At 38.4% G+C, this 14,769-nt stretch overlaps 5 protein-coding genes across 6 annotated transcripts; 1 reads left to right on the top strand and 4 right to left on the bottom strand.

Annotated features, from left to right (window-relative positions):
- Positions 1–33: 33 nt before the first annotated feature.
- LOC103860905 (putative MO25-like protein At4g17270) lies at positions 34–2,496 on the bottom strand. Its single transcript, XM_009138588.3, has 11 exons — positions 2,081–2,496; positions 1,823–1,984; positions 1,612–1,730; positions 1,446–1,520; positions 1,213–1,306; positions 1,064–1,123; positions 886–954; positions 684–782; positions 526–570; positions 252–354; positions 34–154 (listed from the first exon to the last, which is right to left on the bottom strand). The coding sequence occupies exons 1-11, from the start codon at positions 2,207–2,209 to the stop codon at positions 90–92; spliced, it is 1,020 nt and encodes a 339-aa protein (XP_009136836.1). The 5' UTR covers positions 2,210–2,496; the 3' UTR covers positions 34–89.
- Positions 2,497–3,992: 1,496 nt separating this feature from the next.
- LOC103860904 (L-lactate dehydrogenase B) lies at positions 3,993–5,510 on the bottom strand. Its single transcript, XM_009138587.3, has 2 exons — positions 4,687–5,510; positions 3,993–4,616 (listed from the first exon to the last, which is right to left on the bottom strand). The coding sequence occupies exons 1-2, from the start codon at positions 5,293–5,295 to the stop codon at positions 4,173–4,175; spliced, it is 1,053 nt and encodes a 350-aa protein (XP_009136835.1). The 5' UTR covers positions 5,296–5,510; the 3' UTR covers positions 3,993–4,172.
- A 640-nt stretch (positions 5,511–6,150) lies between these two features.
- On the bottom strand, positions 6,151–10,352 carry LOC103860903. Of its 2 annotated transcripts, XM_009138586.2 has the most exons (2): positions 6,742–10,352; positions 6,541–6,610 (listed from the first exon to the last, which is right to left on the bottom strand). In XM_009138586.2, exons 1-2 carry the CDS (start codon positions 8,610–8,612, stop codon positions 6,541–6,543), a joined length of 1,941 nt encoding a protein of 646 aa, XP_009136834.1. In that variant the 5' UTR covers positions 8,613–10,352. The 2 variants fall into 2 exon arrangements, with proteins under 2 accessions (XP_009136833.1, XP_009136834.1); XM_009138585.3 differs by having other exon boundaries at positions 6,151–10,352.
- A 5-nt stretch (positions 10,353–10,357) lies between these two features.
- Positions 10,358–13,060, top strand: LOC103860902 (microtubule-associated protein 70-5). Its single transcript, XM_009138584.3, has 10 exons — positions 10,358–10,569; positions 10,669–10,754; positions 10,885–10,929; positions 11,052–11,222; positions 11,303–11,629; positions 11,709–11,855; positions 11,937–12,008; positions 12,078–12,482; positions 12,569–12,720; positions 12,824–13,060. The coding sequence occupies exons 1-10, from the start codon at positions 10,509–10,511 to the stop codon at positions 12,843–12,845; spliced, it is 1,488 nt and encodes a 495-aa protein (XP_009136832.2). The 5' UTR covers positions 10,358–10,508; the 3' UTR covers positions 12,846–13,060.
- Positions 13,061–13,158: 98 nt separating this feature from the next.
- Positions 13,159–14,506, bottom strand: LOC103860901. The gene is made up of 2 exons (XM_009138582.3): positions 13,644–14,506; positions 13,159–13,574 (listed from the first exon to the last, which is right to left on the bottom strand). The coding sequence occupies exons 1-2, from the start codon at positions 13,822–13,824 to the stop codon at positions 13,309–13,311; spliced, it is 447 nt and encodes a 148-aa protein (XP_009136830.1). The 5' UTR covers positions 13,825–14,506; the 3' UTR covers positions 13,159–13,308.
- Positions 14,507–14,769: the final 263 nt, after the last annotated feature.

The following is a 14,769-nucleotide window of genomic DNA, read 5'->3' as shown; positions in this document are numbered from 1 at the left end:
CAACAAATCTTTGATGCAACAAAAACGTCTTTTAGAGATTAAACAGAAGGCATGAGCTTTTGTGTACATGTGAGTGCTCAAGAAAAATCTCAAGGCTTAAGACTTACGATCTCTCTCACCACCTGAGCTTTATCTGCTTCAAAGCTCTCGTCCTCTGCCACCAAACAAACATGAATCATAAAACATAAGAAAGTTTTTTTACAGTGAGAATCATGTCCATTCCCTAGTGATACAACTACAGTTCCCATTACCTTTGTCTGGTTTGACATCAGCCAACAATCTTAGAAGCTTGTTTTTGTTTGCCACCAGAATGTTGATGATATCTGAAGGCTTTCTTTGGTTTGCTACAAACAGCTGTAAAACACACAACAATGTCAGTGAACTTAGATTGGCCCCTTCCAAGTCTTTTTTATTTTCAAAGCTCAACTAAATCACTGTAAGACAGACATTTTCCAAAAGAACTCAAGATCAAATCGCCAAAGCCTTCTGGCTGATTATGTTTAACTGGGTACAAAAAAAAGATACCTTGAAAACATGGAAAGCATCTATCTGAATAGTCTTGCTTGATTCCTGCAAGTGAGTTTTCATCCACAAGCTCAAGTTAGTCTCAATACTAAATCAGTTTTGGCAGAGCCAGACACTGAGGATAAAATAACTCAAGAAATCAGAGTAAAGCATCATACTCTGAGAAGATTCATGAGAATTCTTAAGTTATCCATTGAGCTCACATATTTTGTCATCACAACTGAGTTTGACCGATCCAGTAATATATCGCCCAATAACTGTAAAAAGATTACTCATTATATTAATCAATCAGAATGCTATGTCACTGCTAACATTTTCGTGATTACACATTTGTGATAATGATATCACAAGTTACTCTACCTTGATAGCCTGCCGTCTGGTTATATAATTACTTGATTCAAGAAGCTTTGAATTGTAGTCTGCAAAAAACTGTACACCAATATAGCTGATAATTCCATTCTACACTGTTGGAGGTGAAGCAGATGCATATGCTTTCTAAGCAGAACATAATGATTTGGTACATTGTAAGAGAACTAACCCAGTCTTCGTTCTTGGTGAGAAACTCAGCGACTGTAGACTTGTGCCTTGTCAGAAGTTCCTGCAAGAAAAGTTATGATTAAATGTTTTACAGAAAATCTGAAACATGATTGTAGGGGAAAATCCAAGCATGTTGAAGTGTACAAGAACCTTAAAAGTGGCAGCAGCATCAGCAGCAATGTCGAAATTGGGAAGCTGTATATAGTAAAAGAACTTCTTCACATGCTGTGAGTCCAAAACATATCTGAACCCAAGAAAGAGAAGAAACGGTTTACATTATAACATGGCTCCACAAAAACACAACTTGTAAAATCTTTTTTTTTTTACTATGTTGAAAAAAATCAAACATAGATTGTCACTTTATAGATAAAAAAGTAGCTCACTTTGCAACAATCTGATGGCGGATGCACTCTCTAAACATAGTACCATAGTGTAACGCCATATCTGTGTTTTCAAAGCTGAGAGATAGAGAATGACAAAACAAAACCTCAAGATCATCAAGATTTAAACTTTCTAACTCGGAAGCAATTAACGCTGGAAGTTACTAACCCGTCCACAAGGAAATCCATAAGGTCAATGTTGGATTCGAGATAATCAGAGGCAATAAGGCGTGAATTGACTTGTTGCCTCTGAAGATTTGCAACCACTTGTGTAGCATCTTTCCTTGCCTAATAACAACAACAACAAAAAAGAAGACTTTGATCTCAAATCTCTCTCTCTTTTTTGGGGATTTTAGTTTAAGAGAGATGAGATGGGTTACCTCCAAGTTCAGATATTGAAGCATAGTGATCAAGCGGCGGAGAGTATCGCCCTTAAAGAACTCTTGAGTCAGCTGGGCACAAGCTTCAGCTACAGGCTCAGCGTCGCTGTTTCCATATAGAATCAACTTCAGCTCTCGTAAGTTCTTGCTTAGTTCCGACAGCTGCAAAAGCAATTGGGTTTGTCAGAAAACCAAACCAAACCAAACCAAACAAGGGTTTGGTCGGGATTCGAAGAAAAAAATGGGGAAAGGGAGAACCTTTTCTTGGCGTTTGGACTCGCGAAGGTCAGGGATGGAGACGGATCGATCGGCGTAGACGAGGAGATCGCGAGTCTGACGAACGATGTCAGGGGGAGTACGAGGCTTGGATTTGAAAAGACCTTTCATCTTGATCCGCACGATCCCTATCGCAGACTTGGTATTATTCTCCTATAGACCGACCTAGAAAGGTTACTAAAATGAATGAAGCTCTCCTTCCTCTCTCCAATTCGAATTCACTAGATCATCATCATCATCATGCTATGCTCCCCTCCTCTCTTTCTCTTGTCCTTCTCCATTTTATTATTTTTAGTCCCTTTGCTGCTTTGATTCAATGCTCATGGCACATCATTCATTCATAGTGGTGTTCACCACACAAAACTGGAAAAGTAAGCAATTATTTTACTCCTCAAAACTGGAAAGTAAGCAATTGTTTTCTTTTCAATTGTTTGTACCTTCTGAATTTTAACAACCACATAATTCCTTCATTTTTTAAAATATTTTTCTATAAGACAAAAAAATTGTTTCACAAAAACAATTTTTACATTTTTATTGGATACTAATGGTAAAATATACATTTAAATATATTTTATTATATACTAAAATTGTGAAAAATAATTAAAATAATAGATTTATAATTAAACTTTTATATATTATTATGTGTTTGAAGATTCTAAAACATGTATTATTTAAAAATGGATGGAATATTATTTTTACTAGATCTAAATTATTGAGATTTTCATATTATTTTCAGGTTTTATTATGAACGGAGATGCTCTCTCGGATTCTCTGCTGAGTCCTTGTTTCAACTTACTCACCGGTTTGTTACTTTGCGTAGCGGTCTGTACGGGGCCAGAAAGTGCAATCGAGACTACTTCGGTTTTTCTCGTTGGTGAGGGTTGTCCCTCAACGTCACTTGTGACTATTTCTCAGCTATCCGACTTTGTTGTAGCTTCTTCGACGCATTCAGACTTTGTTTTGAATTCGCTGTCAACTTCATATGGAGACTTATCCGGTTTGATATCATTTTCCATTTTAGTTTATGATTTGTCTTCAAGAGGATGTCTAATTCCCTCTTTCCTTTGTAGTCCGTGAAGTTAAGTTTTAATGAAAGTTGTGTTTCAAAAAAAAAAAAAAAAAAAAAAAATTCTTCAAATAAAAAAAATTATATTTAAACATGTATTTATGTTTTTACTCGATTATAAATTTTGATTCTTATCGAAACTTCAAAATTTTTATTCAAATCAACGAAAATATATCTTTCACTATATAAACTTTAAAACAAAAGAAATATATATTCTTCAAAATTTACTATAGCTAATTCATAGATTGTATAGGCATCATGGGTTTGTATATTATAAAATGCAATGCTTATCAAAACTTACATAGCACTACAGATAAAGTTGTTTGTTGTGATTGTGTGATGTGTAAAGAATGTATCCATTAAAAATAGGAATATCATACATGTAAAACTGTTCATCAATGTAAATGTCACAGCAAAAACATATTTTTGTTCGTGAAGTTGTTCGTCGTATCATATACGTTATAGGTGATTATCATATATGTATGTAACAGAAACTGAAATAATACGATAATGTAATTGATGATTTGACTAGTATCAAAAGAAAAATTAAATCATAAATAAAATTACGGATAGAAAAACATTTGAAATCGTATTTGGATCAGTTCTTTTGGGACAATTCAAATTTTTACATTGTTGGTACCATTATTGTATGTGGTTAATCTTCACATTTGCTTGTACTAGCTGCATAACGCAACCACTCAAGGCTCGATAGGTGAGATAGCAATGTTTAGAAGTCATAATGTGCAAAAACCATTGCCCTATCTCTTCTATTCTCACATCATCCTTGTGTTTATTTGTGTGAATAATCTTAAGAACCACAACACTGGATTCTTCATGAACAAGCATTTATGTATATTCTTTTTTTGGTCAAAGAACAAGCATTTATATAACATATAGTGATAGATATCAAGATCCACACTAACATCCATGGGAAGATTGATTATGATAAATTCATAACCAAACAAAAAGTTAAAAAAAAAACTGAAGCAAATAGAAGAGAGATAAAGTTCAAAGTCCTAACTGGCTCTGCATCTCCAATATAGTCTTTGCCGATTTCTGCAGCTTCTCGGACTCTTCATCAGTCATATGCACATTAGTCACAGCCACCACACCGTTACGTCCAAGCAGAGCCGGGAGACTGAGGAAGACGTCACCACCTTCAACACCATAGAAGCCACGGGCAAGAACCGTGACCGGGTGGATCTTACGCTGGTCACGCAGGATGGTGTAAGCCAGGTTGGCAACAGAGTAGCCAATGGCCCAAGAAGTGTAACCCTTGAGACTAATAACTTCATAGGCACTTCCAACGACAGACTGGTGAATGTCCTCAAGGGTTTGTTTCTCGTACGCGATCTGTTGCTTCTCCAGAAAGCTTAAGACAGGGATGCCTCCCACGCTTATGCTCGACCACAACGCCACCGAGCTGTCTCCATGTTCTCCCACAATGAATGCCTAAAACAACAACAACACCATTATCATCGGATCTATTATTACAGAACCGTAACTTTGGTCGGAAACTGACCTGCACATCCTGAGCATTAACGTCGAGATGATCTGCGATCAAGAACCTGAACCGAGAGGAATCAAGATTAGTACCCGATCCAAGAACCCGATTCACCGGAAACCCAGAGAGCTTCCAAGCGACGTAGGTCAAGACATCGACAGGGTTCGAGACGATAAGCAAGATCGCATCGGGAGACGACTTAGCGAGCGGAGGAATGATATGGCGGAAGAGAGCGACGTTCCTCTGAAGCAAGTTAAGCCTAGACTCTCCCGGGTTCTGCCTAGCGCCGGCGGTGACGATGCAGAGATCGGATCCGGCGGTGACGCCGTAGTCAACGGAGGCGGTGATTCTGGTGCGGGGGAGGAAAGCGGCGGCGTGCTGGAGGTCGAGCATCTCGCCTCGGAGCTTGTCGGGCTTGGAGTCGACGAGGGCGATCTCGTCGGCGATGTCTTGAGTGAGGATGGTCTGAGCGATGGCCATGCCGACGTTTCCGACGCCGATGACGGAGACTTTGGTACAGCGGTTGGAGGGGATAGGAGGGTCGGAGTTTAGGATCGGTTTGAAAAAGGTATTGGTTAGATCTAGCCCGCCCGGGCCTAAGGATGAACCGGATCCGTTGTTCGCCATTATTACAAATCACTTTGGTTTGATGATTTTTGTTTTATTCTTCTTCTTCTTCTCCGTGTGAGTGAGAAGTGTACTTTATAGAGGAGAATGAATGAATGAAGAAGATCAGACCGCTTCTTGTATCTCTCTCTGACTCTCTGTCCCTTTATTTCCGAATTAAAAATAAAATGAAAATTCTTAAAGAAAGACAATTTGGTCGGAAGGAATCAGCCAATCAGGAAAGCAGCCCACTGTTTGAGTCTTTGGTTTTACCAAACTTCGCTCGAAATGGTTTCGCCGTTTCATAAAGGCCTGCGGATTCGTTGATTTGGTTTACTCGGGGTATGTAGTTCAATTTCTGGTTAGTTCGGAAGAGCTGCCAAATTAACCCAAATAAATTACGGTTTGGTTTTAACAAATACGTTTTTTTTTTTCAAATTCGAACTAAACCAAAATTATAGGCTTTAGTTATTAAACTCCGGTTAATTGGGGTAGTTTTGGTTGTATTTGAATTTTTTGGTTAGTTGATTAGTTCGGTTTGTTGGTATAAATCAGGTTTTAGCTTAATTAAAAGTATACAAAATTGATGTAACCAGTTGTCTAATACATGCGGCATTGTAGGAAAAAAAAGAACATTAAAAAAATTGACTAACCGAGCCAATAACCGAATTGGTATTGAAAATATGGAGTTAATATCGAAATATGTAGATCGGTTCAGAACCAATAACTGAACATGAACCGAAAAAGTTGATTCTGGTCGGTTCAGCCGATTTGATTCGGTCCATTTAAAACACTGTATTGATTCGGTTCAAAACCACATACAGTACTTAGTTTTATCATCAAGACTTGGAACCCTACTAAGGAAATTTTATAGAATAAAATCAAAAGAAGCTTTCTTGACGTACATTGATACAAGAGACTTGGCTATTGCAAATATATCCTGAAGAATAAATAATACAAGCTTTGGAAGAGTCGTTATTACTTGTCAATAAAGGAAAGCTGATAGGATGACTTACGCATCAACCGACACAGAAAGCATATTATTGCTTTCATTATCATATGTACAAAAAGGTAACTCAACTCTTTATAGACTTCACATTAAAGTGTTACTACTCAAGGTTGAGAATGAGGTCACGTGTGGTACACTGAGACGAAGGACGAGTCAAAGAAATGCTGCATCTATTGGTCCTATAAAACTCTCTCCACTCATCAATCTTCGCCACTTCGTGATGAGACAAAGCAGGCATGAATCTCCTGTCCACAATCTCAAGTATCTTCTCCGTTCTCCCCAGATGCATCGCAGCTTCTCTCACCGACGCTTCCCTCACTTCCACCGCCGTCACCAAACACTTCATCCCGATCACCTGCGCCGCGTTGCAAAAGCATCCCGCTACTATGTCCGACACCATTCTCTCCACATTTTTCAACAGAGCCTCCTCCTCTGTTCCAACATCTCTCGACTCGTACTTGTTCAAAAGCGTTTGGCCGATTCGGTACATTGAGTTAGCCGCCAGAGTCTTGATGGGCCAGTGAGAAGGCTTATGCTTCATGCAATATATAAGATTCTTCTGCCACAACTCTGTAAACTCTTTCTTAGCTATACCCACCATCTCTTCAAGAACTTGCTTTGTTGATTTTTGTTGTTTGGATAGTTTACGAAGATCCACGTCGAGCCACTTATGGTAGAGATCAACACCTAACCAAACCACTTCAGCAGCTTTCCTGCTGTTAGCTAACTCTCCTTCAATGTCTAAAACGTCTTCAAACTTCTTCACATAGACCAAAGCCTCGTTTACAGCCTTCACCAACTTCTTCAAAGAGCAAGGCTTTATATTGGGAAGAGCAACAGCTATACTCGTCAGAGTTACTAAAGGAAGCGCCCAGCTATTAGGTGGCTCTCCAGAGGCTAACGAAACAACCTCGTCGCTGTCGAAATCCCAAATCCCTTCAAACCCTTGCGAGATTGAAGTTGTTGTTCTCTCCAAGAGCTCTATCAAGTTCACAGGCTGCTGTTTCCGACCCTTGTGTATCAAATGCTCCGTCGCCTCGCGGTTACTACGCGCCATGTAGTCCACCAGCTCCTCCTCTCCTTCAAGATGCAGAACAAATCGTCTCGTCGATGAAGAGGAAGAGGACTCGGAGTTTGAGACAGTACTACTCTCACATTTGGAGGTGAATAATAAACAACACAACGAGATTCTACTAACAAAGTACACAGTGACGAAACGGAGAAACTTGCTAGCCAAGACTAACCCACGCTGCGTTGCCATGCAGACGTCAAGCATCAATCTGTTTACGTCGTGCGCAAGCTTCCTTCCGCGGCGACCCTGGAGCATCCAGAGGCTCAAAGGACGTTCTCTCTTCTCGGAGAGACACTCGAACCAATAGCTCTCTACTCTCATCTCACCTCTCAAACCTTTCTTTGATGGACACCTCGAGTTCACCGCGCTGAACCACCTGCTCGCTGGAGCAATGGTTCCAAAGGCTATTGCAACTCCCTGAGAGACTAGAACAAGAGTGGTTGACCATTTGTAATCAGACTCACCATTACAGAACCCAACCGACCGCGGCTGAAGAAAGTAAGACCTAACCATAGCTTCAGCTAAAGCAACCGCACTCAAGAAACAGAGGAAGCCAGAGGCGGTGCACGTCACGGAGCGAGCCATCACGAACTGAGGGCTAGAGGTATGAGCCATCATCCAGAACTTCATCAGATCTTCTCTCAGCTTAGGCACTCCCTTCCTCCTCTCCGCGTGAGAAGGACACTCCTTCAAGGCGAACTCGTACTTCTTCTTATACTTGAGCTCCAAGTAACGCTTTGTAGCGGGAATCGCGATCGCGGAGAAGCTCAAGATCATAAACGTGAGAAGCATTAGGACGATGACGAGAGCGTGCTCTCGAGTGAAAACGTAGATGGCGCCTGTCCCCAGCTGGATACAGATGTTGACGACGTCGGTGACGACGAGAATCCCGAGAGCCACGAGGTTCGTGAGGAGGTCTCGGGTGACCATGAAGCCTAGAGAAGGCATGGAGTTGGCCATCACGACGCAGAAGAAGACGCTGCTGCTGAGCTTGGCGAGCTGGTCTTGGCGACTAGGCATGGGGGTGTTGAGATCTAAAGAGAGTTTGACGCAGACGGAGATGAAGGTGAGTGTGGTGGCGTTGAGTGAGAAGTACTTGCAGGGGAACCAGTATTTGCGGTGGCGGAAGGCGTGGAGAAGGTCGGCGAACATGGCGGCTCCGCAGATGAGTGAAGCAGTGGCTACGTAGATGCCTATGGAGGGTAAAGGTTTGCTGAACTCTGCATCGGTTAGATTGCCGTGGGAGTCGCACCCCATCACTAGTCTAGATCTCTCTCTCTAGTCTTCTGTTTGTGTGTGTTGTTGATATTGATAAAAGATTGAGAATCTTCAAAGAAACTTTTTTAGTATTTTGTTCATTCAAAAAGTTTATTTGACTTGTCTGAAGTAAGACTTATTCAGAGACAGAGACCGACTGTTTTGGTTGTTGCATTCAGACACTAACACACGGCTCTAATCCCATCTGTTCTTTTCTTTTTTTTTGAGAAAAAAGAATTAAGGACTATGACAATTGGGTATGTAAGAGAGATCAAAAAATAATTAGAAGATTAGAGAAAGTCTTGGTGAATTTGAAAACAAGACAGAAACTGACAAGTTTTGACAGGACTCTGAGAAATTTCTCTTGGAAAATTTGAGCACAATTTTAAGTTGTAACACAAATTTTATACATAAGTCAACTAGTCATATATATATATATATGTTATACAAACCAAATTTGCTGTTTTTTTGGGGTGTGGGTGCTACTAAATTACTAATGAAATATAACCAAAGCATTAACTAGATCATTGTTCTATAATCTTATACTAATAACCGGTTTGAGTCACCTGGCGGCTGAGCAAGAAGGTTGTGAAGTAAAAAATATTAAGACAAAATCTACAGGTCAGATTGGGTTCTGTTCTGTCTGGTAAGCCTTAAAAAAGATTCACCAACCCACAAAACCATAGGTTGAACAAAGTACAGGTCATCACCTCCATTTTTATTCTTTTATTGCCTTTAGTTCTTCATATAATAATAACAAACATATAATTCTTGCTAAGTTTTGTTTGTCTAATCCTCTTATCATTGTTTCATCCAATAAGTTAATAACTAAACCATAAGACTTGGAAGCAAAGAAGGGAAGAGATATGAAAATCCTTTTTTTTAATTCAAAGAGAGATATTGAGTGACTTCCACTAATACAAAGAAACCTTGGTTTGTGCAATATTTTGCGGTTAAGCTATTAATTGCTGAGGCAACACCTTTTCGTCCTTTTGCTTTCCTTCTTCCAAGTTTCAACCCATCTCATTCTTTTTAGCAATCAAACTTACAAACTCACTTGGATAATGTATAGTTTTCATTCAAAATTATCATAATTGTTATCAGTTGTTACCTACATTCACAACCTTATCAAACTAATAAAGACAAAAGGATACAAGAGAATATGATTGTTAATTTATTGGGAAAAAAAAAACAGAAAGAAAAAAAGGGTTTTCACCAAACGAAATACTTCAATCATTTAAATTACCTTTATCCTGATGATTAGTGTCTTTATATCTGTCATATGCTGCCTCTCCTTCCAACTCCTTTTGGATTATTCTCTGCTTCTCTTGCTTTACACATTTATTTTTATTTATAAAATTTCCATTTGAGGTAGAACCCTACCTCTGTTTTTAATTTAGTTTATATTCACACCATGTCCCTTTAGTTAACGTTTGGAACATGAAAAATATGCGCTAGCCGGTAACTTTGATGATGAACACAATCTAAAGGACAGTAACTTATAACCTTTCAGTTACTTGACCATGTAAAATCATAGTGAAAAAAATCCATGTAACTGAGAGAGAAAGTCAAATAAAGGAATAAAATTGAAAGCATTTTAGAATTGAAAATTAATGAAATGAAATGAGTAATGAAAGAGAGAGATAAGTAGAGGGAAGGGTTGGTTACTGTCAATGGCTTGAAACAGAGACGGTTGCTTGAGAATGGGGAAAATAAAATAAGTAAGTTTAACTCTCTCTCTCTCCTTAAACATCAATTCCTTAAAGGAATGGTCTCTCTCTATAAAAGCTTGTGTGTATATATATTAAACTCCTCTGTACCATTCCTTTAAACTGGTTAGACCAAAACTCATACCTACTCTACAAACAAAGAAGGGAAGAGACTTTGAAAGTAACAATGACCGCAGGAGAAAACCCTTTTGCATCAAACACCTCTTCTCTGCAAAGCCAGCTTAAAGGTTCTTCTTTTCTTCTCTATGGTTTTTATACATCAATCCTTCTGACTACTTGCTTAACGTTTGAAAGATGTTATGCTTTCTTTTTGTTTCTCTCTACAGAAAAGGACAAGGAGCTTTTAGCTGCTAAAGCTGAAATCGAGGCTTTGAGAACAAATGAAGAGCTCGAAAACAGAGCATTTGAGGAGGTATGTTAGCATAAAAACATGATCATTCCTATTTTTATGATCATCATCTATGTTCATGATGATTCTTTATATTTAAAACCACTTCTTCTAGTTTCTTGAGCTCTGCTGATGCTACTTGTTTGTGCTTCAGCTTAGAGAAAACGTGAGGAAGTGGGAGGAACGACTTGGACAAAAGGTTCGTTTCCTCTCAAAGACTATATGATCTTTGTGATGGAACTCATGTCAAAAAAAAAAAATAGAAATGGAGTCAGAAAGAATAGTAAAAACTAAAGTTAAGATTGTGTCATGGAAGAGCAGGAGGTGGAGATGAAGAAGCTAGAAGAAGAGAAGGAAGATGCACTGGCTGCACAGGAAGCTGCAGAAGAAGCACTAAGAAGGGTGTACACTCACCAACAGGAAGATGACTCTCTACCCCTTGAATCAGTGATTGCTCCTCTTGAAGCTCAGATCAAGTTTCAAAAGCATCAGGTCTTGATTATATAGCTTCTTGTGTGTTCTTACAAGCATCATGTCTTTGACTATATAGCTTTCTTGTGTGTGTTTAACAGATCTCTGCGCTTCAAGAAGACAAGAAAGCGTTGGAACGGCTGACAAAGTCAAAAGAATCAGCGCTTCTTGAAGCAGAGAGAATCTTGAAAAGTGCACTTGAACGTGCTTTGATTGTTGAGGAGGTTCAGAACCACAACTTTGAACTTAGACGACAGATTGAGATCTGCCAGGAAGAGTACAAGTTTCTTGAGAAGATAAACCGCCAGAAAGTGTTGGAGATTGAGAAGCTCTCTCAAACCATTGGAGAGCTGGAGGAAGCTATCTTGGCAGGAGGAACAGCTGCAAATGCAGTTAGAGACTATCGCCGCCAAATCTCCCAGCTCAATGCAAGTTTCCTGTTAATTTCTTCTAATTTATAAACTCTCACGTTTGTTTTTAAAAACTCATAAGATGTTTTTCAAACAGGAAGAGAAAAGAACGTTGGAGAGAGAGCTGGCAAGAGTCAAAGTGTCAGCGAGTAGAGTGGCTCTTGCGGTTGCTAACGAGTGGAAAGATGAGAATGATAGAGTAATGCCAGTGAAGCAATGGCTTGAAGAGAGAAGGCTTCTCCATGTAACTACTCTTTTCACTTACACAACCAAATACACAAAAATGAGTATTGTTTTTTGTGAAATTTTTGTGTCTTGTGTGCAGGGAGAAATGCAGAAACTGAAAGATAAGCTAGCTGTTTCAGAGAGAACAGCCAAGGCTGAATCACAGCTAAAGGTGGTTGATTATATTTGTTAAATCTTGTGTCGCAAGTAAGTGTAGTTTCTAATGCCTTAATCTATACAGGAGAGGTTGAAGCTGAGGCTGAAAACAATAGAAGATGGCTTGAAGAGTAGTCAAAACACGTTTTCTATGTCTCAAACAACTACAAAGACTGAAAAATCTGGCAAGATTTTAGGATTCTTGACGAGTGGTGGTGGTGGAGGATCAAAGAAAAGGTCTAGTTCTCAGCCACGTGGCTCAATTACAGGAAGAATCCATGCTGTTAATCAGCCGATCAACAGAGTTGGAGAAACTGATGGAAAAGAGAACTCAAAGATTTCAGCAAACGGATTGGTTGATCAGGATGCTAAGGAAGAAGATATGGTTTCAGGGTTTTTGTATGACAGGCTTCAGAAGGAAGTGATTGCTCTAAGGAAGGTTTGTGAGAGTAAAGAGGATACTATAAATGCTAAAAATGAAGAAATCAAGGTGAACTGCAATCTTATTTTCTTGTTGTTTCATCTCTTCGGTTATATGAAACCTTGCTTAACAAGTTAATGTGCCTTTGTACTCAGATGTTGTTGAAGAAAGTGGATGCTCTAACGAAAGCCATTGAAGTGGAGACAAAGAAGGCAAAGAGGGAAGCTGCGGCTAGAGAGAAGGAAAACGCATTGGCAGTGTTGAATGAAGAGCCGAAACAATGTAGAAAAGCAAACTTACCTAGAAGGTTTGGTCATCATTTCATTTTTTTTTTGTCTTTTGAGAAATATAAACAGTCAAACGTCATGACAAAGTTGATATTTATATGTCTACTATGCTACGTTGTGCAGCCGTGTACACAATTCACGTTGAAGATCCTGTCAAGTAGAGGAAGAAGAAGCTTGGGAATGAATATATTAAAGATGTGTACATATGGAGTGTTTGGTGGGTTATAAGAACGTGGACGTAAAGCTTCAATTAAAGAAGAAACGTGTGTGTGTGTGTGTTATATTGTTTGGATTGTAAACCTTGTTCTTAGGTGTTGAAAAAAGACTTGTCTGAACACTTAGATGAGTGATTAGCTATTATCATGATAACTTAAAAGAAAATCAGAGTCTTCTCAACACACAAACAAAAAAACAGGAGAACACAAGATGATCTCTATAGTAGCAAAAAGATCTGAACATGAACCAAACATTAATTGTATATATCATTTTTATTACAGCAAATAAGAAGAGACATTATTATATACAAAGACTGTATCTCTTTCTCGCAAGAAGTGAGAAGGAACCATATAGAAGCAAAAAAATGAAAGGCATGTCTATTTACATGGTACTCAGTGTAAGGTGATGTTGCCTGCTGTGTAGAAGCGCAAGCCGTTGGAGGAAGAAACTAGTTTGATACCTCTGTGAATCTTGTGAGAGCATCGGTACGGTTTAGGAACAGAGAGTGGTTTGATGGAACAAGCCTTGTCTAGGTCAGGAATTGCATGTAGGTCAGAAGGAAGATCGATAGTGAATTGCCCAAAATCATTTGTGACAGCTTTGATCACTTTGGATCTCCTCCTATGTCCAGTATGGCACATGATACCAACGGTAGCACCTGCATGACCATGATGATGTGTTATAGACCTGTATAATTAAGGAACATGAACTAGTTTGCAATACGTACCAGAGATAGGGTGGGATGAGGAAGAGAGAAGAGAGGCGGTGAGGATGACGGAGGAGAGTTTGAGTTCGCCGTAGCCAGCTATCTCCACCATCTCCTTTCTGGTCCATCTCATTCTGTCACCAACTGCTTCCCCCAAAGCCACCATGAAGACCAAAGTCAAGGCACGGAACAAGAACCTCATCTCCAATTTTTCTGATTCTATAATTATGTAAACAACTACCAATTGGCTATGAAATGGAACAAGCAAGCGTCTGTATATATATACAATAGATGATGGATTGGTTGTGTAAGATTAAAGGATATGATGGCCTTCATATGTCTTTTTCTTATAAATAAAATAAAAAGGAAAAAGCCTATTCCTTCATTTGACTTTTATATTCTTTGGTCAATTTGCCTGTCTCCATAATAATAAATAATGATATATGTCTTTATTAATACACACGCCAATTCTAGGCAATTACTTGTTTACCTAATAAATGTTTCTTCTAATTTTAATTAATTAACAAATTGATATTTGTTTTATTTTATAATTAGTTAATAAATCGATATTTGTTTCTTCTTCTTCTTCATTAAAATTAAGAAATTGATAATTGTTTCTTCATATTTCTTATTAATTAATAAATTTGATAAGTGTTTGGTTAAACATTAATAAATTTGAAATGTCCTTTTATCTTTCCTAATATTATTGTTTCAAAGTCTAACCTAAATTTGGAGGGATGGGTCAGAATTCACAAATATTCAAGCCTGCCCCAACTGTATTTTCTTTTCTTCTAGACATTTGTAGCTTTTGAACAAACACATTATTATCATATCATTTAGCTTTCTCCTTTTTGGGATGGGTTTTTGTGTGAGTTAGTTGTCAAATGAAAAATACAAAGCGTTTATTTTAATGATGTGTTTATGATAATATATCAAGAATATATATATAATCTTAAAACTCGGAAAGAAGGTGATATAATACTTCCTCCGTTTTTTAATATAAGTCGTTTTACAGCTACGCACGTAGATTAAGAAAATCATTAATTTCTTATATTTTCTAAACAAAAACATCATTAATTATTTACCTAACCACAATTCAACCAATAAAAAAATAGAAGATATATTACTATTGGTTATACAACATTAA

This window comes from Brassica rapa, chromosome A03 (genome assembly GCF_000309985.2).
Source record: "Brassica rapa cultivar Chiifu-401-42 chromosome A03, CAAS_Brap_v3.01, whole genome shotgun sequence".
Lineage (NCBI taxonomy): Eukaryota > Viridiplantae > Streptophyta > Magnoliopsida > Brassicales > Brassicaceae > Brassica > Brassica rapa.
Note: the sequence above shows the minus strand (reverse complement) of the source record. Positions and strands in the feature narration are given on the sequence as shown.